Source organism: Huiozyma naganishii, chromosome 3 (genome assembly GCF_000348985.1).
Source record: "Huiozyma naganishii CBS 8797 chromosome 3, complete genome".
Classification (NCBI taxonomy): Eukaryota; Fungi; Ascomycota; class Saccharomycetes; order Saccharomycetales; family Saccharomycetaceae; genus Huiozyma; species Huiozyma naganishii.
The window spans coordinates 538,389-559,674 of record NC_035924.1 but is presented as its reverse complement, the minus strand read 5'-3'; the positions used below and the strand labels follow the sequence as shown (position 1 = coordinate 559,674).

The 21,286-nt window shown below is 40.8% G+C and overlaps 6 protein-coding genes across 6 annotated transcripts; 2 read left to right on the top strand and 4 right to left on the bottom strand.

The window, feature by feature from the left end:
• Nucleotides 1–1,083: 1,083 nt before the first annotated feature.
• Nucleotides 1,084–10,986, bottom strand: TOM1 (E3 ubiquitin-protein ligase TOM1; the record flags this gene model as incomplete). The annotated part of the gene is made up of 1 exon (XM_022606998.1): nucleotides 1,084–10,986. One exon carries the CDS (start codon nucleotides 10,984–10,986, stop codon nucleotides 1,084–1,086), a length of 9,903 nt encoding a protein of 3,300 aa, XP_022463638.1.
• A 734-nt stretch (nucleotides 10,987–11,720) lies between these two features.
• NHX1 (bifunctional K:H/Na:H antiporter NHX1) lies at nucleotides 11,721–13,739 on the bottom strand (the record flags this gene model as incomplete). The annotated part of the gene is made up of 1 exon (XM_022606997.1): nucleotides 11,721–13,739. One exon carries the CDS (start codon nucleotides 13,737–13,739, stop codon nucleotides 11,721–11,723), a length of 2,019 nt encoding a protein of 672 aa, XP_022463637.1.
• Nucleotides 13,740–14,522: 783 nt separating this feature from the next.
• On the top strand, nucleotides 14,523–15,080 carry GUK1 (guanylate kinase; the record flags this gene model as incomplete). The annotated part of the gene is made up of 1 exon (XM_022606995.1): nucleotides 14,523–15,080. The coding sequence occupies one exon, from the start codon at nucleotides 14,523–14,525 to the stop codon at nucleotides 15,078–15,080; it is 558 nt and encodes a 185-aa protein (XP_022463636.1).
• Nucleotides 15,081–15,190: 110 nt separating this feature from the next.
• Nucleotides 15,191–17,179, bottom strand: PPN1 (endopolyphosphatase; the record flags this gene model as incomplete). The annotated part of the gene is made up of 1 exon (XM_022606994.1): nucleotides 15,191–17,179. The coding sequence occupies one exon, from the start codon at nucleotides 17,177–17,179 to the stop codon at nucleotides 15,191–15,193; it is 1,989 nt and encodes a 662-aa protein (XP_022463635.1).
• A 1,992-nt stretch (nucleotides 17,180–19,171) lies between these two features.
• Nucleotides 19,172–20,137, top strand: YHP1 (Yhp1p; the record flags this gene model as incomplete). Its single annotated transcript, XM_022606993.1, has 1 exon — nucleotides 19,172–20,137. The coding sequence occupies one exon, from the start codon at nucleotides 19,172–19,174 to the stop codon at nucleotides 20,135–20,137; it is 966 nt and encodes a 321-aa protein (XP_022463634.1).
• Nucleotides 20,138–20,450: 313 nt separating this feature from the next.
• On the bottom strand, nucleotides 20,451–21,250 carry RPS18A (40S ribosomal protein uS13; the record flags this gene model as incomplete). The annotated part of the gene is made up of 2 exons (XM_022606992.1): nucleotides 20,451–20,844; nucleotides 21,204–21,250. 2 exons carry the CDS (start codon nucleotides 21,248–21,250, stop codon nucleotides 20,451–20,453), a joined length of 441 nt encoding a protein of 146 aa, XP_022463633.1.
• Nucleotides 21,251–21,286: the final 36 nt, after the last annotated feature.

The window sequence follows — 21,286 nt, the reverse complement described above, 5'->3', positions numbered from 1 at the left end:
ACTGATGAGATTGAAGTTTCCTCAATGTCCAGAAACTCAGCAGTATGCGTCATGAAGGGTGTCTTGGTCGCGTAGGTGGCTAGCTCTTTTTTTATGTTCAAAGTGTGAAGAAAACTGTTATTCAATGGCGAAAATGTAAAGTTCACTTTGATATGATCTTAAGTAATTAATAATCGTTGTTCACGTGATGTCCGAGAATTTTGTGTGTGTGCAAGCTACCGGACTAAGGACACAATCATATCCGATGAGTACAATGATTGAAGGTAAATGCTTCAGTGGCATAATGATCACTTAGTGAAAGTATTCCATGTAGATTAAGGAATTTTCTAGGAGTTTTTCCTTGTCATTATTTGTTGGATATTGTCTTTCTCGCCGTGACTATCCATTTTAAGTAGAGTATGAGAGATGACTTAGATAAATTGACTTCTTAGTTATACTATATAGGTATAAGGTTCGATGGTCTCTTCTGTATGTCCAGAAAGATAGAGACCGATACTATAGATATAACTAGTCTTTATATATGTGAGAATTTCCCAGATATTCTCAGAATAGGATTATGTTTCATAGTGCGACATACGTGGCACTATTGTTATACGTTTCATAGTTGCCACGTATCACTATAGTTGCCACGTTTCATTCTCGTTTCATATAATGTTTATGCCTATGATGATATCTTATCACCCCTATAATAGTCATTTTCTATATTCAGCAAAACTCTCCAGTAACATATTCATATTCGGGCAAATGGCTTCAAACTCACTATACTTTTGGACAAAAAATTCGCTTCAAAGAATACACAATGTAAGATGTAAAGTTTTTAGACGTCATTTCCGCTTGAGGTTTTGGAAGAGTTGAGATTGCATTAACAAAGCTACAAAACAAGGAGGACATCACATATTAAAAAGGTACCCCCTACTCATCAAGAACTTCAATTTGGAATGCTATTATTGAATTATGTTATATATGAGCGGCCCATTTCACCACTTCTTTCCATGGGTTCGGATGTGGAAAAGAATAAAGTGCTAATATACCCAACTAGTTCTCAAAATGCATAAATACTGAGGTAATTATAGGATATGTAGTTCAAGCTAACCCAAAACCTTCGTGGCCCTCATTGATGGATAATAATAATGACCCACGTAATGTTTCGTAGGAGTTGTAGGCTGGAAGATTTAGCTGGTTAAAGCACGTATGCGAGGACGGTAGTCTTTCCGTAGACCCATAGTCTCTGTGAATCGAAAACTTGCAGACTCCGCTGACCCCGCTTAATTCCTTGAAACCGTTGAGTGGCACTTTACTTGTACCAGTAACAAACTGAAGTAATTTTGCCCTTTCCTCTGCCTCAAATGACCTCACCGCCCTCCAGAAGTAGTTCACTTGTTTACAGGTGGAGGTGTAATTGACATAAGTCGTGTTATTTTTCCAGTCATCAACATCAATATCTGGCAGACCACTGATTAACAACTCAATTTCTTGTTCATCAAAAATAGAGATTAAATCCTTGGGTATCAATGCATAAAAACCATCCAAGAAATTATCCATTTGTTCCTTAACAGACAGGTGAAGTTTAAATTCAATTATGCTTCTCACATACTGTTGCTTATTCTGTTCAGTCACTGGAATATTTCTCCCATTCTCTATCAAATCAACCACTGTATGTTCACCATAATCGTCTGTTTCCACGGAAAACGTTTCGTCAATTATATCAGTAATATCATTTTCTAGTATCCAGACTAGTGATTTATAGTAATCTGGGTCCAAAGACTCCATATCTTTCAAAGAGACAGGCTTTCCGAGAATGTTCTTGTAGACCTCCCTACTGAAATGGCAATCGAGGAAGCATTGATCCCGAATGGCCTTACCAATAATCATCCCAATAAATTTGAAAAACGAAAGATGCTCTGGATTTATGCCAGATGTTCTGTTTGGGTGGAAGGTGGTTACATCTGAGGCAACAGGCAAGAATAAGGCGTAGTCAGGATTAAACATTTGTCTGGACAGGACTTGGTACCATTCACGGGTGACACCACCAGCATCAACCCCGCTTTCTCCCTTAAAAGTAATATCAAGTTTGGATCGTTTAATCTCTTCATTTGTTTTGAAAAACAGTGATCTGTAGGAATCTAAGAATACTTGCTCCCTTCTCACGGTAATTGGAAGTTTGGGTCGATCTTGATTATCCGATTTTAGTTTTGCAGTGAAATAGTACCTCTTATTATCAAAGTCTAAGATCTTTGGGTTCTTCACCAATAAAGAAAACGGCCCGCTCATTAATTTTGGATTTGAGCGAATCATTTGATTAAGTAATTTTTTGTGAAGGTCGGTGAACGGGAAAAAGAGTTCTTCAACTGAAAGTGATTTGAGCTGCAAGTTCTTCCCCTCCTCGAACTTGGTCACCTTGACATCAACAATTTTAACGTGCTTGCAGACCACCATCAATGTCTCAATACACGGAAGGAGTACAGTGGCAGACGTTGTCAGATCCTTTTTCTTTTCAAACTCAAGCATACAATTACTCAATGATGACCACACATCCCCAAGATTCATCTTATTGTAAAGATCAGATAATTGAGTTGGATTGTACTCTTGATGTTTCTTCTTATGCGTATAAAGATAATCAACAGCAGTTAAAACCTTCAATAGCTTAGCTTGCTCCGAACTTGGCAAAGTCAACTTTTGAACCAATTCAACATCAAGTTCTGTATTAGAGGTTGCTTTGTTCACCTCAGTCATAAGCGCCTGAATATCATTTATCAGCACTTCCGACGTGGTGCTTGCAAGAGCGACTAATTCTGCGGTAAAAACATCAACAGAATCCTTGAGCACAGAAATGTTGAAAATAACATTCAGTGTTTGTTGGAAAACCTTGGTGTTACAGCTGTCCAATGTGATAATAGACACTATCTTGTTCAGTTCAGTTCTGTCAAGTGATGGAGCCTCAAATTTCTTTTTTGAAGACTCGTTCTGGTTACTTGCCTTTACCATAGCAGGTATTGGTTTAGTGCAGATTTGTAAAATGCTTGTCAACAAATCCATCAAGACAGTTTCATCAGTAATCAACTTCCTATCAAGCAGTGAGAAAAGATGCCTGATGGGCAGCTTTTCATTCTCAGTAAATATATCTCTCTTACCCTTGTTTACCAGCAAGTTTTCATGCTTAGTAACAAAAAAGAACTTGAGCTTTGAGTCGGAGTCTATCAAGTACTGAAGTATTTCAATCGCTTGATTAGCAACAATTAATGGTGTGCAATCAGGGGGTAGTTGCCGTGAAATCTGAGGTTGTACTTTGTTATTGCCCTGTGCCCGAACAGCAATTTGATTGTAAACCTTTTCCAGAGATAATTGATCGTTTGTTCCTTCTGTCAAAATCATCAATAGAATATTAATTATATCACTCCTGTTTTGTTTGCTACCACATAACCGAAAAAATAATTCATGATAGGTTTCACGTTGGATATAAGGTTGGGAGATAAAAACAGATTTCATCAATGCGGCAACCCCAGTTCTATCAATGAGAGGCTCAAAGTAAATTTTATCCGTCTTCTTTTTTTCTTTGTCCGTCCCAACTGACGATCCAACATTCTGTTCCTCGATCTGGTCTTCCTCATCTTCGTCATCATCAACAGAGCTTACATCTTCAATGTTACCATCTTCCAACGCTTCTTCGGATCCTTCATTTAGTGTTTCTCTTACTTCTGCTAGTCTTGTTTCTGCTTCCTCTTCTTCTAATATCTCTAACCTAATATCGTCCGGAATGGCATCCAAGAAGTCAGAATCAATTTCTCTCGAGTGCAAGTGATTATGCATCGCATCTGCTCTGCGCTCTCGGATATGTTGAGCAAATACTTCAGCACGCATGTCGTCTGGGAGAGCATTCAAAAATTCTGGATCTATGTCTGTCCCCCCAATATCAACCTCACTACCCTCAATATTGACAAAAACTGGCTCATGAGTTTGAACCATTTCTTGGTCGCTGTGGGTGTGTTGAGGAGCTGAGACATCTGAACTCCCAAAACTCCCTGTACTTTCTTCTGACAAATGAGGTTCTCCCTCTGAGTGAGAGCTTTTCCTATGTTGACTACCGGTCGCTGTCTTTGACTTTTTGATGCGTTCTTCAATCATTTTCTCTAGCTTCTCCTCTTCTCGTTTTTCTAATTCATGATGCATCTCTAAACTTGGCTTAAAAAGTTTGTGAAGAATAACGGGAAGTAAGTAATTAGCATAGCTTTTCGAGTCGTAGAACATATCGAAAATGTCCTTCCATCTTGCCACGGTGGATTTTAATATTATGCCATCTAACACCCTATCATCAAACAATTCGCCAGAAAATAGTACATCAGAAAAATAAGGACGCCCCTGTCTTGGTCTGACACCACTGCCAACAGTTGTCAATTGGTCTGCGATATCATTTTCGACTTGTTCTAATCCAGATGGACCTAAAGGATTCATGAGATTGCTCTGATTCCTTCTACCCCCATTCAATAAAGTTAATGAGGGGGGTATTAGAGAACCATGAGGCCTGCGATGCAACGAGCGTTGATGGTTACTCATGTGGTTTGGAAGATTCTGAATCCTAAACAAAGAATGGTCGTCCGGATTGAAGACATGCTCAATGCCTTGGAAAACGCCTCGCCTTCCTTCATCAGAAAATTCCTCCTCTAACTCTATGCCATTTCCAAGAGACCATATAGCTCTCCCATTACCCAAACGTACTGGGACTGGGTTATCCGTGAAACCGTCATTATCACTATCACCTCCGCTAACACTACTTTCACTTTCTTCTAAAGATGATAGCTCGGAAAGGCCCGATTCCCAGTCTGATTCATCAACATCAAAATCACTAATATCAACTTCTAACTCTGAATCCAAATCATTCTCATCAGCTTCAATGATACTGACGTCTCCTTCGCTACCATCAGAAGAGTCGTAATCTTCTCGGTAATTCGAGGACTGCATATCGTCACCAGAGTAAGCTGACCCATGTCTGCCATCAATATCCATACCATCATCAGGAGCATCAAAAATTGCTCCATCACTATCCATTGATAATTGATCACTTACGGAATCTTCTGCGCTTTGCTCCTCGTCATGGTCGTCACTGAAGACAACCTCGTAACCCCCTTCATCACTTGCAACAAATGCGATGTCCTCACCGTCACCAATCAGGGACTCATCATCTACCTCATCGTCGAGATCATCTTCCTCTACGTCTTCGAAATCATACATACCCAATGCTGAATTCTTGAACATGTCAGGAATTTCCTCCCTTTCTGATTCGACATCCATCTCAACGTCATCGTCGTGACTTTCTACTTTAAACATGTCCGCAAAGTCATTTCGCGTGGAATTTATTGCGTTTAGGGCCTCCACGGCACTATTGAATAGTTTTTTGCAAAATGGGTAATTTAGGTCCAAGCGAGACATGCATTCCGTTATCGCTGAAGGTAAGTTAAGATCAACCATCAACCTGCACATTTGATACCGATCAGAATCGACCTTGTTAGCATCGATCAATGAACGCAAATATGGAGCCTGGACGTATACAAATGATCCAACGGCCCCAAACCAGCTGTCTAAGGTACTAACATTAGCCTCCAATGTTTTAGAAGATACTGCGGTACTCTTTAAGGCTTTCATGAGCATTTCGATAGTGAATTTCCTAATAAACGTGATATCGGGATCAGTTTCTTTTAGATCTGCCTTTTTGATGTTTGAATCAAACACACTGGAAATAAAACCCACGACAACTGACTTTGCCAGCATACTAATAAGTTCAATCCTTTTGCATTCATGAGGGCTTTGATCAGGTTCTGTGTGCTTGCTAAGCAATTGGTATAGAAAAAAATTCAACGCCGTTGTCCTTGGTTTTGGACGTTCAACATAAACATTTCTTCTGTCATAAGTCAAAAATTCGAATTTACACTGTTTGTAACTACTGACTAACTCTACTAGTAGTTTTAGCAGGTAAATCATATAGGCACAGACAGGATTTTTTCCAGGTTGTGGTTTATTATTTTTGGCGCTTTGGTCATTTTCCATGTTAGACTGAGTTGCTGGCTCCGAAATCCAGTCCTTTTGAAAAGCCGCCATCAACTGCGACAGCAAAAGATGGACGATACCAGTTCTGTAATGAACATGACCCCCTGACGCAGTCGCATTTTCATCTTTGTCATTCGTGATACCAAACTCAAAATGTCTCCGCATGCTAAAGTTCAATAAAACATCATCTGAACTAAACTCCTCAAACCTGGCGTTCTCACAAAGTATATCGGAAAATTTCTTCGGATTCCTCATAACGATATGAGGTTTCTCTTCCAAAAGTCCTGGTAAATCACGTTCCCTCTCCCGATGGTCACCCAAAGTTCTCGTTGTAAAGCTTTTATTTAACTCATACGCGATAAGAGAAGAAACAACTTCTTGACTTTCGAAACATCTTCTTACCAACAGGAGAAACGACGATTCCAAGTAGTTAATTTTCTCCGATTTTTGGAAGGCTCCAATAACTTTCAAAATTTTGTACAATATCCGTGAGCTGATAATATCTTGAGCATATGATTCATCCCTGGAGTAGAGAAGAAGTATTCTTGAGATGGCCAGTGCAGAATAAAAATTCGAAATATCATTCATTCTTATCAGAACCTCAAATATCTTCTGTTTTGTTGGTTGGCTTATACGATAGACAGGCAATAAGGAAACCAGTTGATATCTCAATTTCAGATCATCACAACTTTCCTCAACCATTGGTAATTCAGACTTTGACAGGATAATCTCGTAACAATACAGTATCTTTGAAAACCAAGAAGTGTTTACATGTTCAGGAGATAAGTTTTCTACCAAATAACCAACGAAATTTCCTAATAGCTCCTCAGAGCTTTGGTATACAACATTTTCGTTCAAAAAGATCCCGAACAAATGGATGAAAGATGATAATGTTTCGCTATCTTTTAACCCTGTGGTCTCGATACGACCTAGGATCTCTCCAGTAAACGTCTTTACAGGTTCGTCCAAACACAAGAATATCTGTAAAAGCGTTTTGGCAAAAGCGTTTACCAGTTTAGGATAAAAAGGTAAAACAGCAAAAACCTTTTCATTGAATCCATCCAAGTAAAATTCGCGCCTCAATTTTTCCAGATCTAAAGTAGCTACCTTGGAGTCTTGAATCAGTTGTGGTTCTAAGTGATCCTTATTCATTTGACATAATTCAAAGTACGACTGATGATTCTCTTCTGCGATTAACTCCATTCCAGACTCATTGATAGCAGGCAGTTTGTTATCGGACGATTCTAAATATTTTTCTGCAGCTTCTCTAGAGACCCCTACTTGTTCCAGCAGCTGGACTTTCGTTGCCGATGATACAGTTAACTCCCATTTGAGCTCAAAAAGTTCATTTGAATCTGCTTGATGATCCAGGGTGTAAGCATTTTTCCATATTGTTAATATTTGCTTGAATACAGCATATGGTACCAACTTCTTTTTGGAGTCGAATAAATTATAGTCGTTAGTTAAGTCTCGAAGTAGCACAAGTGCCAGCATCTTTAAACGCTTCATCAAAGATTTTGATACACTATAGTCGTTTAGTGAAGGGTAGAATTCTCTTATACTCTTGATGTTTTCCATCGATTCTTGACGAGTGCACTTTTTGAAAAATGTTAGTATATTAATAATCGAACTCATCGTCAAAACCTCCGGAGTATCCTTCAAGTAATCAATTTCCTCAATAGCGGCGAGATCTTCATATGAGTTCAATTTTGCAAACAAATTTCCTAGCAATTCGGTGTATAAATCACAGCCCCCCTCCTGATAGAAGAGGTAAACGGGGATTGTTTGCAATACTTCAGCTGTCGTCATCGTTGTTTTTGGAAAGCTCATAACGTATGTGTTAAAGTGTAACAGAACAAGTAGATACGAGACATGTCTAGAAGTGGTGCATTCTTTCAATAAATTGACTAACTGCTTAACAATAGTATCGAAAATTCGTAATTCCAGAACCCTCATATCCGAAGGAAGTTCCATAGTTGTGGCGTGACTTAATCTCAAACAACATCGGTATATGATTGCAGTGCTCGATTGCACTTTATTCAGCAAACTTCTCAGTTGGAATGAATTTTTGAATTTCGCAGAGGTGTATCCTTCAATTAATTCGCGCTTTGCAGGTTTAGAATTTGATATGTGAATTGGTGGGGTGTTACCTAAAGATTCTGGCGTAGTTTGAGTAACGGCCTCCTTTGGCATATGATCTCTGAGGTACATTTCTTCAAGAGCAGCCTTTTGGAACAGTAAGCCGAGTTTTTCTAAGAGTTCAAATTTCCCTAACCCGAAATATTTGATTATCTCTTCAACTTTGTTTCTAGATAGAGCCATCAACGTAATGAACACATTGGTAATAATATGCAGCAATGCTGAGATACCAGACAGTTCCCCGATAACGTACTCTATGTCGGAATTATCACGGTTTATTGCAGCGTTTAAAAAAAAGCTAGAGGAACAATCGGACAAAATGAAGCCGTTTATGCGATCGAGTCTCTTCTCAAGTTCATCCATGAAATATTTCAGAGCGCAGCATTTGTTTTGTTCATCATAGATTTGGAGAACATCGGTGATGTTAAGCATTGCTTGTGAAGATGCATAATCAAAGGGCGGTCTATCAATGACGATTGCGGCAATGAGATCTTCAATAGGTATAATTTGGGTGAAGTTTTCCAAAGTCGAATTATCAACAGTCATACCGTAGAAAAAATCAGAAAAGAAGTCAATGATAGGGGAGGAATCTTGATCTTCCCAAAAAGCCAACTGCCCACCAGTTTCCTGCTTGTTCACAACAGGCTCGTCTTTGGAGCGATAGAAAAAATTTTCTCCGATGTTGTCACCATACAGAAATTTTACGCCAAAATGAAGACTTTTCGGAATTCTCTTAATGAGTTTAAAGAAGGACTCTTGGATGTCTTCCTTTAATTCTGGATAATGCCTTGCTAACTCGTCTATGGATGTTCCAAAATCAGTTGCCTCTTCCTTCCAAGACAATACTCGCATGTAGTCAGCGTTCGTCATGATATCAAATAACTTACCAATTATACCCCCACTCTTTACCTTTTGTAAACCGTCGGTATTCAAACATAAGGCAGAGATGACATCTGGTAGGAGATAAAGTAAATCTGCATCTGGCTTCATAAAATCATCGAAGTTCTCCAGAATGTAGGGAATGATTTCTGCTTCGACAAGAATGGAATAAATTGTGGGTTCACAATTAATCACTCTCTGGACTATATCAAGGGTAAACCCGAGTAATGCAGTGCCAAAAATGTTTCCATTCTTTAATATTTCCAATAAAGATTTCAATATAGGCGAGTCTATCAAATTCCTGATTCTATCGCCAGAGTCTGTTTTAAGCAGTTTCAACACCAGTTTTAGCAGGCTCCTAATAAATGCTTGAAGCCTAAAAGATATTGAATAGGTATTTGCTCGGTATGGAATGACATGCTTAGAATCCGAATGTTCTAAAGCGTATTGAACTTGGTTTGTGACAGTATTGATCAACGTTGTGAAACCACCGTGATTAATAAATTCTGTCGTAGATTCTGCATCATTGATAAAAGCTTCCAATAGATGAGTTGCTGATGCAAGAGTTCGTCTAAACTTTGAGTCCTTAACTGATATAATCTCTAGCAGCGAGGGTATTAGACCTGCTGACAATAACGAGTCATGTAGCGTTTTCACCTCCGAAAGGTTAGATATCAAATAAAAGAATCTAACGTTATACTCTTCGCTGAACTCTTCCTGGTTTGATGCTAGTTCCTCATCTCTCAGTAGCTTGCCAATTTGACGTAAAATCTGGAACATTGTGCCGTGGGCTAGATTACCACCCAGATTCCTCATAATATCAGAGCACCAAACGTGTTTCAATGATATACACTCCAAAGCAAAAAGACTATCCAATCTTACTCCAGATGGAATGGACGGTTCGGCCAACGAAATCAGCTCTGTAAGACAGTTGAACGTGTATGGGTCTACTTCAAAAAGTTTAGAACTAACATGTGGAGGAACGTACACTGTGTTTACAAATGCCACTGCATTTAGTTTAGTTTGTATAATCAGATTCCTCAATTGAATATTATCTGACGAATCGTCAGAAAAGGCCTTTGCAATCGTTACCTTTAAAGAAAAATCGTACCAGTGATCATTAGGGATAACTTCCATTCCTTTATCGAACAGTTGCTGCAAGCTCGAACTTTTCAACTCTTCATTACTCAAATTGAACTTTTTCATTGACGAGTTGCCATTTTGTGGCACTCCTAGTCTGTGTATTTTCTTTTCGCTATGGCCATTGCCACTGTGGGGTTGGCCTCCATAATAGCTGAATTTAAACCTAGACCATTTTGATGGGTATTTTTTCTTGTCTAGATATAAGTCAGCGATGGAAAAGTGCTCCCCACTGTCATCCACAGCGGAGGTTTGTAGGGCTAAAGCAAGTTTCAGTGCCTTCTTTTTCAATTGAGGTAGTCCTATTTTGAAAACGCTTTCGAATCTTTCTCTAGCAACTACATACCTTTCGCCGACAATTGCCAAAACCTTAATGGCACCATACTTGACTCTAAAATTGGGACAATTCAGCAGATCACTCATTACATCGTGCGATGAGTAGATGTACCTATTTTCAGAGTTATAGAGTAAGCGGCAAGTAAAACCAGTCAGAATCATACATGTACATTCGTCTTCCTCGTTCATCTCAACCAAATTGATCGCCGTTTTCTTGGAGTTTTTAAAGCTGTAGGAGTACTTCTCAACAATGTCTGATAGGATCTGGTCGATTCTATTCAAAACCGGAATCCAAACAAATAAGTCATCTCTGGGTCTGTCCCATTCCTGGATCTCATTTACTTTCTCTAAAAAGTCCTTGTCATTACAGTCAGTTAAATCTCCAATTAGCGGCTTAAAAAGAATTGCATTGCGCTCCTTTTGAAGTCTTTCGAATCTTGATAATTTGATCATGTTTAGTAATAAATATATGTATCTCTGCTATAAAATATGGATGCAAATAGCAGGCGTGAGAACAGGCTTAAGGGTGAGAAAAAAACTTTATAACAGAGTTGATAATGGGGTGTGTATAGAATCTGGTTTCCTACCTGTCTAGTGGTGTTGTTTCTGTCTTTTGCAACTACGATGAGAGTAATCCTCTTTGAGCTATGTAAGACGGGAAAAACTGTACGTAAAAATTTCGAATTTGAAGGGTGCCAAAATTAGGTTTCCGGGTAATTTGAAATTTTTGAGATCTTGGGTTAATGGGTTGATCACCGCACAATTATTAAGGTGTTTTGAGAAACCCATAAAGAAGTTATAAGGGCCAGAGTCGGTTAAAGTACCCGACAGTTATTTAAAATAATTGTCCAGTTCTGAATACACTGTGCTGGCATAAAAGACAAGTTGACTTGCCCAGCAGTAGGACTAGCTATGGGAATGTACGTAAAACTCGCCTGTACTATTATTGTCGATTCTGATTTGAAGAGTAGTTGAGAGAGCGTAAACAGTTATCAAACTTGTTATATATAATCAGATACTCTAGACTGCGCATACCCAAAATCATTCCTGATGCCGAAGTGATGATACCCGTAGGCTCTTGTTTGTGAGATTAGAATCTGCTCAAACTCAAAAAAGCCTATGTTTATCTCCGTACCATACTTTCTCGGCACAAATGCCCTGGGAATCGGGAAGTCTCAGTAAACACATCACTGATTCCTACGATTGGATGTTACCTGTGGTGTGCCTGCCCTCGATGTACTCGGTTCTCGATTTTCCTTTGCATCATTCGCATCTAAAAATACCGGTTTCAGAACGTTTTCATCAAAGTTTTGGAACCATTGAGAGTCGGGGTTGAAGAACCCACTGAGTTTGTTACTCAAATTTGTTCTATCGAGATAACCTCCAGCGACGGACGGTGCCGTGTTTGTATTAGACAACCCGTCATCGGTGGGGAGCAGGATATGACTTGAGCTGAAATTGCTCCGTTGTGTCGTTGTCATCTTTACAGCGTCCTTCCCAACACCTCTACCTGAAACACTCATTGTCGACCCGTTTCTGTTAGTAAAATTCACGCCATTATTAGGTTCGGTCATCGCTATTCTGCTGTCTGCCTCTGATATATTTGGATACTCTAAGCTTTCATCAGAGTACGTCTGACCGGTGCTACCTGACCCGTAAATAGTAATTGGCCTCACTGCCTCGATATCAAATTCATCATCGCTGTCATCATCCTCATTAACACACCCCGTCTTAATGTTTAGCATCTCCAACATACTTGCTGTTGTGCCCCCAAAGATAATGACAGTTAGTACAACGACAACTAGAACGGTCGCCAAGAGGGTGAATTTATACTCACCTTGGATACCCAGTGCCAATGCAACACCCACAGCACCACGCAATCCTGCCCAAAAAGTCATAACTTGATAATTATAAGGTATTTCGTCTGAAATGGCAATCGTCGACCTCATTTCTAGCGGGGTTGATCTCATAACTTTCACTCTGTGAATCCAGTTGACAAGGCGGGATAGGGGGAAAACAGAACACCACCGGGCTACACAGATGGAGATGGCTGTAACAATGATCAGTAATGGTTTGTAAACCAATTCCACCTCGGTAAATAGCTCCAACCCTAGATAAATGAAGATGAAATTTTCGGAAAGTCTTGCCAGCATTTGGAATATGTATTTGATTGTGATCTGCGTTCTTCTTGACATATTGTAATAGGCATAGTGCTTCAACGTGATCCCACAAAACAACAGTGAGACAATACCCGACATGTGGCATCCGTTAGAGAAGAAATATGATTCGTAAGCGATCAGAAGCACTAGGCAGCTCTCAATTTGCGGGAATCTTCTAATGTGGGTGTGCTTTAAGAGCAATGCAACTAGTATACCAATTAAAACCCCAATTAACAGAGAAACAGAGAAAGTCATCAGGAAAAGTCCGATACCTTCAAAAAATGATGAGATGGTGGCTGGCTGACCCCGAAATTTCTGGCATGTCTCAAACATCACAATCGAGATTGCATCGTTCAGCAAAGACTCCCCAAAGATAATGGTATACAGTTTCGGATCCACTTTGTATGCGTTGAAAATAGACAAGATGGTGACAGGATCTGTGGCTGATAGGGTAGCACCCACCGATAATGCATCGACCAACGAAATATCTACACTCTCCAAACCCAATGCCGTCCAAATGAAAAGTATAACCCCCAGCACCACGGCAGATATGAACGTACCGGGTATTGCAAACATCAATATTGACCAGAAATTATTGAAGAAATTCACCTGATTCAGCTCGTACCCAGAATTTAGAATAATAGGAGGTAGCAACACATTGAAGAAGTAAGATGAGTTGAACGTCACCGTATCCTGTATGTAATGCCCAGGTGTCATTCTGATAATCAAACCTATGACCATACCGTAGAAAATGGACAGGACGGTTTCATGAACAGCCCTAATCTTCCTTTGGGTTAAGTAATAACTTGACCAAAGAGCAGAAATGAGTAAAAATAACATGATGAAAAGAGCCCATGAAGAAAACATCTCCTCTGTGACTGGGTTCAGGTCCTCCTCAGGATCCCCTACAATTGGGTCTGCTGAACTTGGTGCACTGGGCACTGGTAGAAATTCGTCATCGTCATCTCCGCTCCTCGATACGGCAAAATTCTTGGCATAGGACCAAGCAAAGTTCAAGGCCAAAGTGAGCAGATATCGCTGAATCATTCTAACTCACAGTTATTTTTTTCCTTTTCCAGGGGGGATTTGGTGTAGGAGGTAGAACCGCGTCTTAATAAAGAGTACTTAAATTCTATTTCCCATGCGAAACCTTGAATACCAGTTCTTACGAAAAGAGAAAATGAGGTGACATAGTATACGTAGCTTGTTCGTTTTTCTTTTTTCGCTCTCAATTTTTTTTTTGTTACAAAGACAGAAAAGCTGGAAAAAAGGGAAGTCGTTTTATTGTAACATATGGTGACTTGGGAAGGAATGTTCCACCATTGTAAAAAGGCCAATTGTCACTTAATTGCTTCCACTAAGTGATTTGCAAAGGAAAAAAGGAAAAAGAGTCTCCATGTTATGCACCCTCAAAGGAAAATAACTGCAAGTCTGCAGCGGAGATTTAGTGGTTTTATTTGCAATTAAACTAGCTTTTCCGTTCTTGTTTCATCTGTAGGATGGAGAGTCAATTTTTGATTTAAGTTATGCTATTCATGCCGAGCCTTAAAGTGATACAAGCCTTCCCAGAACAATAAGAACTGAACGGGTGATACAAATCAAGGTAATCGGTCCCTCAGATCACACTCTAAAGGCTGGAAAATCGAGGGCAGAAAAAACAGAAAAAAAGTAAAGCGAGAAACGCAAGAGAAAAAAATTGCAGTTGAAAATTTTTTGTATACAGATTCTATTCGCTTTGACGCCAAGTATTTCCATTGATACCGCCGTACCAACAGGTGTCAACGTTCAAGCTATCAACCTCCGCTAGTGCAAACAACCTCAGAAACAAAAATGCCTCGCCCAATTGTTATTTCGGGTCCAAGTGGTACTGGGAAATCCACTCTTTTGAAAAAGCTGCTTGCTGAATACCCTGACACGTTTGGGTTCAGCGTGTCGTCCACGACTAGATCTCCAAGAGCCGGAGAAGTCGATGGTAAGGATTACAATTTCGCCACGGTCGACCAATTCAAAAAAATGATTGAGGAGAACAAGTTCATTGAGTGGGCTCAATTTTCGGGCAATTACTACGGTACCACCGTTGACTCAGTTAAGCAAGTTACATCTTCCGGGAAAACTTGTATCTTGGATATCGATATGCAAGGTGTCATAGCGGTAAAGAAGAGCGACTTGAACGCAAGATTTCTGTTTGTTGCGCCCCCATCTGTGGACGATCTAAGGAAAAGATTGGAAGGCAGAGGTACAGAAACTGCCGAATCCTTACAGAAGAGACTGGATGCAGCCAAGGCGGAATTGGAATACGCCCAGACTGGTGCTCATGACAAAACTGTTGTGAACGACGATTTGGAAAAGGCGTATAAAGAATTGAAGGAGTTCATCTTTGAGAAATAAGGTTTTCTAAACCGATACGTAAGAGTAATATAAATACTTATAATAGACGAAGTAGCATGACTTTCAACAATCGAAACAGCTCATGAGCTGATTGAGATAAAATCGATCAATCAATCATCCTCATCATCCGTATAACCGGTGGAAACGAACGCTTTGCTTAAGTAGGAGTCCCATTTATCATTTTCGTGCACTATATTGGTGAGAACTTTCAGGTAATCACTAACCAACAGGGACTTGGTATTGAATGGCTCATCTTCCGAAGTGTATTCGACCTGGTACCTGAAAACGTTACTCGCGGCTTCCTCCGCGTCTACACCTGAACATAACAGCTCGTAGTACTCCTTATTAATGCTTTTTAAATCAGCATAGTATTCGACGAACCGTAAAAGGTGCGAACAGTTGTGGAGTATAAGCTGGTCCCAGTGGGATGTTCTTTGGTTTTTTTCTGGGACTGTTTTATCGTTCTTACGTTTACCGTTCTTCTTTTTCTTCTTCTTCTGTGTGTTCACTTCCGATAAAAGTTGTGCCTCCTCAATATCATTTTCCAGCGTTTCCTCTAAGGATTTGAAAAAGGAATCCCAGTTTTTAGGTCCTTCAAGAGTGGAGGTATCTTGCTCTAGTCCTGAGATGTTATACTCCCATACACGGAAAGAAGGATTAAAAGTTGGAATTACAGAACCAGCAATATTGACGATAGAGTATCTTTCGCTTAATTTCTCGATATCCACAGGATCCTGTTTCCTCCTCTTCTTCCCCTTCCTCCTCTTACGACCATTTGACTTCTCACCAGGGTGAATTTTTTTGTCAATTTTTTCGTAAATATTATCCTTGACAGTTTCCATGTAGGAAACTTTATTTTGAGGCTTAGCGCCCATTAAACGAGCGTCTCTTGCTGCGTCTGCATGCACAAGATAGGATTCATCATCCTGGCTATTGTCATTTGCAAAATCCAGGTTTTGAGCCCCAAGTTGGGCCCTTTCTTCCTCCTCTTCTAGATCTTGCCAAGCCCTTTTCCCGTCAACCGGGATAAAATGATCAACGTTCATATGTCCGTACAAGCCACCCACTATTATGTCTCTATACTCGTGTGTCCACAGTGTAAATTTGTTGAAACAACTGTCATCGAAATTTTTGGGTATTGGTGGGACATGTCCTGAAAACCAAACTTTAATATTTCTTTGTCTCATTTCCTCCAGTACATATCCCAGCCACAAAAGCAGTCTGTAACCAGGTTGTTTGGGCGAGTTACAATTGTCCACAAGCGGGTTTGCCTTGAACAGATACAATGTGTTTATCGAGATAACGGCCAGTTTCCCCGGTATGACCTCCTTGACGAAACATACGCCTCTATCAAAGGTTCTCTGTTGCTCCTCTGGTACGTAGTTATTCCATATCTTGTAAAGTTCCCTGGTTTGTAAAGTGGGCCCCAAGGCAAATAGATTATGGGGGAAGACATCGTTATTCCCCAAGCTTGGCACGACATCGACGTCAAAATCCCTTGGGTTCCCACTCTCGTTATTGGCAAACAGTTTATGGAACTTACCGGAGACTAAACTGTTCATATCTATTATCTCGAACTCTGTTCTCGGGAACTGCCTATCGTTATCGTGTCTTACGTTATCACCTGTCCATATCACAAAGTCAATCTTATCCCTCAGGTTCTTCCCAATCCACTCCAGAGTAAATTCCATCAGCTCCATAGGGGAGTCGCATCCACTCATGGCGAGCCCAAACCGTGGCGCACCATCCTCCCCCTCCGCGTATCCATCACCCTCCCTGGATCTGTTGTGGCATACTGCACCTACGGGGGCACCCTCCTCATAGAGCGAATCTGGATGAATATCTGTGATGTGTAAGAACCTCCCGTGCAATGTTTTTTCCCTCCCCGTGTACGGGTCTCTAACGACCACTGGCTTCTGATCCACAAGCCCAAGATCCGGGGCCCCAGTAGATACAAACTCCGACACTGTACTTGGGTGTTGCAAGACCAGTATCAAACCAAGGGCCATGAACACGGGCAACACCATCAGCTTCCACCTTCTCATTATAAATTTGTAGTTTGTTCCCAGGGATGTATCCCTGTCACTCAAGCGTATCATCTAACAACCTTACCACCAGTATAGACACAAGTCGTGTGCATACCCTACCGCAGCTGCGAACTATCGATCTCAACCTTCCCCCCTCTGTGTGTTCCCATCTCTCCTTAACCTTTATTTTTTTTTAATCTATTTCTCTTTTCTTTTTTTAGTAATTTTAGTTCTCCCAAATCGGAAAAGAACCTACTATAGCGCAAGTAAGAAAGGCATCAATTCTGCACATGACAGAGCACAAATTTGGGACAGAGTACTGTACGCATCCTCTTAGGTAATAAGTTCATTCTTTCCTAAGAAAGGGGGGGGGGGTAAGGGACCTAACGGGAAAGAGAGTGAGAGTTGCACGTATCGACGGAATCGGTGGACTTATCTCCCTAACATTCCCTTTCACACGTTCATTTGTGAAACGTCACTTACAACTCTATCTGGAAAATAAGATAATCGGGGATGGGGGATATGTTTTTTTAGCGGGTTGTGTTACAGGAAAAAAGATTGAACCATAGGCACCCACTTTTTTTTTTAACTCTCCTGCAGTTTCAAATAAAATCGTTAAAACAGAGGCGTTCCCGTAGTTGAAGCGGAAGAATAGCAAGTGGACGGTTCCGCACTTTGCGTTTTTCTCTTTATTTTTTTCCCTTTTCTTATTTGTCCAACATGACGCCGGCCACAGGACAAAATCTCCACATAATTCTTATGTAAACAAAGGGCACCGTCCTGAAGCGGAAACATGACATTTGAAGAAAAAAGCCAGATTAATGGAGTCTTGGCAGATTCAGCTTGGCCGTCTACTCTAAGCCCTTCCGCGACTCTCAACTCCTATTTCTTGTCCCAAAAATTTCCTTTTCCTCTTTAACCGTATGCAAACATTTCTGGTTCTACACCAAATTCACAGGAGGTTTCCGAAAGGGGAGAGAGAAGGACGGGAACGAAAAAAACACGCATTGTTGTTTTTCATAATCGGGGAACTAGGCGTGATGGGGCGCGGGAGGGGGGTCTTTTTTTTTGTTTTAGGTTCGGTTTTTAGTTCGAGCACAGAAACGCCCGTGGCAGAAACTTGTAGGGGCTGTTTTTTTTGGTTTAAACGGCTTTTCTTTATCCCTCACGCTCCTGGAGTCGCTCGGCTCCGAAACGCTCCACCTTCCCTAAGCATGTTTCTGCGCAGCTAAGATTTGCTTCCCGCGCGACGGAACGGGTCTTCAGATACAGAATAGGGTGTGTTTTGAATCTGTTTGGAGGTGACGTCCTTCCCTCTCTCTCTCTTTTTTGTTGGGTATTGACCTATTGCTGACGTTGCCTACTCTACCCGCTATGCAGTGGATAATAGAAGAGGACAGCAAACGAGAGAGAAAGTGTGAAATTTATTCCCACGGTAATTAGCGCATACGTGATTCTCTTCTGCCATACATGTATCAATGTTGCATGTGAACAAATCTCCTGCGTCTGTTTTCAGGCGCTGCAGCAGCAGCAGCAGACAGTGAGACGCACCCAAATCTTTTTCTGTTACTAATGCTGCATTCCGCTCGTTTGCTTTTTGTCTTCCGGGCCGAGAACTGCCTATTGTGTTGCACGCCTGTAGCGTGACATCGCCGAAAAGGTGACAAGGTGGGACTAGTAAAATAATGCACGTATTCAAGAGTGGTATTTCTATTATTACGGACGCCTATTCTTCCCTTCTTCGTATTATATATATACCAGATGCTCGTTTTACTTCTTTTGCCCTTCCCTCTGTTTCTGCCGACTCTCGGGATGTTTTCTATTGGATTCTTCCTCTTCTTCTTCTTTAAGTCGTGAGCTGCTCCTTTTCTGTTTCATTTCTTTTGTCCTTCTCTGTTTAGCCCCTCCCCCTCCTCTTTTGTTGCTAACGGTTTGTTGTCTTTTCCCAATATATGTATATATATATATATCAAGGGAACTTGAGATAATCTTCCCTGGTTTAAGTGTCGCTATTTTGATCCGAAAAAAGGATACCAATAATAATAATAATAGTAGAATAGAGAAATGTTAGCTAACGGGACCGTGCCGGGTTCTTATAACCCTGTAACGGGGTACTTCATCCCCCAGTACGACATGCAACCCCAGCAACCACAACAACAGATCATATATGAACAGAGACCGCAGGAGTACGGAATGCAGCCTGAAATTAGAATATTCGTGCCTTCAAATGGGGTACAGTTGCCATCGTTTCACAGCATAATGGGGGGTGTGCCACCTGCTACTGCTGCCGCTGCTGCACCTTACCAGACTTACACTCAACCACCACCACCACAGCAGCCTCACGCACAGGTACAGTACCAAATTCAACCACAACTGAATAGAGGTATCCAGTTACAACCACAGTATCTGCCACAGCAGTCGTTTGTGGTCAACCAGGGTAGAATGGTACCCGAGTTCCAGAAACCTGGGTTGGAGCTCGGACACCTTGTCACACCACCGCATTCACCAGATGGACAAGACAATCTGAAATGCAAGACCACTGGTAAATCATCAGAACGGAGATCCTCGTCCGTCTCGTCGACTTCCTCCGCACTCGCTGCTTCTCCTGAATCATCCTCGTCCTCTTCGAGGAAAAGGTTCTCGTTTATTACACACTCGAAGGAAACTTTTCCCAAGAAACTGATAAACGGCGAGGAGGTCTCCAGTAAACCCAAGAGGCGCAGAACTACCAAAGAACAGAAAGATATCTTGAAGAAAGCGTTCGAAAGGAATAAAGCTCCAAATAAACAGGAGAAATTAGAACTGGCAAAGAAATGTAACATGAGTGAAAAGGCAATTCAGGTTTGGTTTCAAAACCAGAGACAGTACATCCGGAAGGAACAGGCTTTGCTCGCGGGGAGGTACCAGCTCACACTGAACGGGTTCCCACATAGCCCCTACAGCGACACATCCTCCAACAGGCGACCCATGCCGGAAGGTTCCGGTGCCAATTATCCTGCAGGAAATTATATTCTTACCAATCAGATGTGAAGAGAACAACAACGTTCTTTTCCATAACCACTAAACAAACAAACAAAAACCAGTCAATAAATATAGGCTTAATTCATCTTATACAGTATATTACGACTCAAAAATAAATACGTTATATATAGCATTACCGCCGCACAATCTCCACCTGTAACAAAAAAATATTGTAAATCATAGAAATGAAAAAAAACTCATATGTATTGAAGCAATAAAAAACAATATGTTATTGTAGTATATTGAAATGATTTAGATTAACAAAAAGTATACAAGGGCATAAACACGCACGTACGCACGTATATACATATAATTACTATACTTAGGATCTTCTTCTACCAGTGGTCTTCGTGTGTTGACCTCTAACACGCAAACCCCAGAAATGTCTGATACCACGGTGGGCTCTGATCTTCTTTAATCTCTCCAAGTCGTCTCTCAATTTGGACTCGACGTTGTTGGCCAATGGGTGGTAGTCCTTACCGTCAGCGATGTCCTTCTGTCTGGACAAGAACCAAGCTGGGATCTTGTAGTGGGTTGGGTTTTGCATGATTTGGACAACTCTCTCCAATTCTTCCTGGGTCAATTCACCGGCTCTCTTGTTTAGGTTGATATCGGCCTTCTTACAGACCAAGTTGGAGTAACGACGACCAACACCCTTGATGGTGGTCAAGGCGTAGACAATCTTGATGTTACCATCAACGTTAGTGTTAAGCAAACTGTAAAAAAAATTGAAAAAAAAGTGTTCGAGGATCGGACCTCACTCCACCTAAAAATAAAACTGTTAGTAAAAAGGTTGTTCAAAGAGTAGTCTTAAAGTGTCCAGCAATGAGGAGTACATTTCAGGTAGGGTTGGTAAATGCTAATAATTGCACATTTATCTTATCAAAAAAAGGCGATAATCGGCCGTCAAAGCTTTTAAGATGCAAATCAGAGACCTTGTAACAGCCAAAGCATATCAATAGCAGGCTCAGCTCTTATCCACCTAGCAATTCCGGTTCATGATCACACTGCATACCAAACAACTGGTGACCTCCTCCTCATTGACGACAAAAAATAATTCTGAATTACGACATACCGCAAAATGTGCTGGAAAGAACCTTGTTCTTGGACAACTAGAGACATTTCGATTGGGCTTGGTTGACCTTCTACAGTGACATA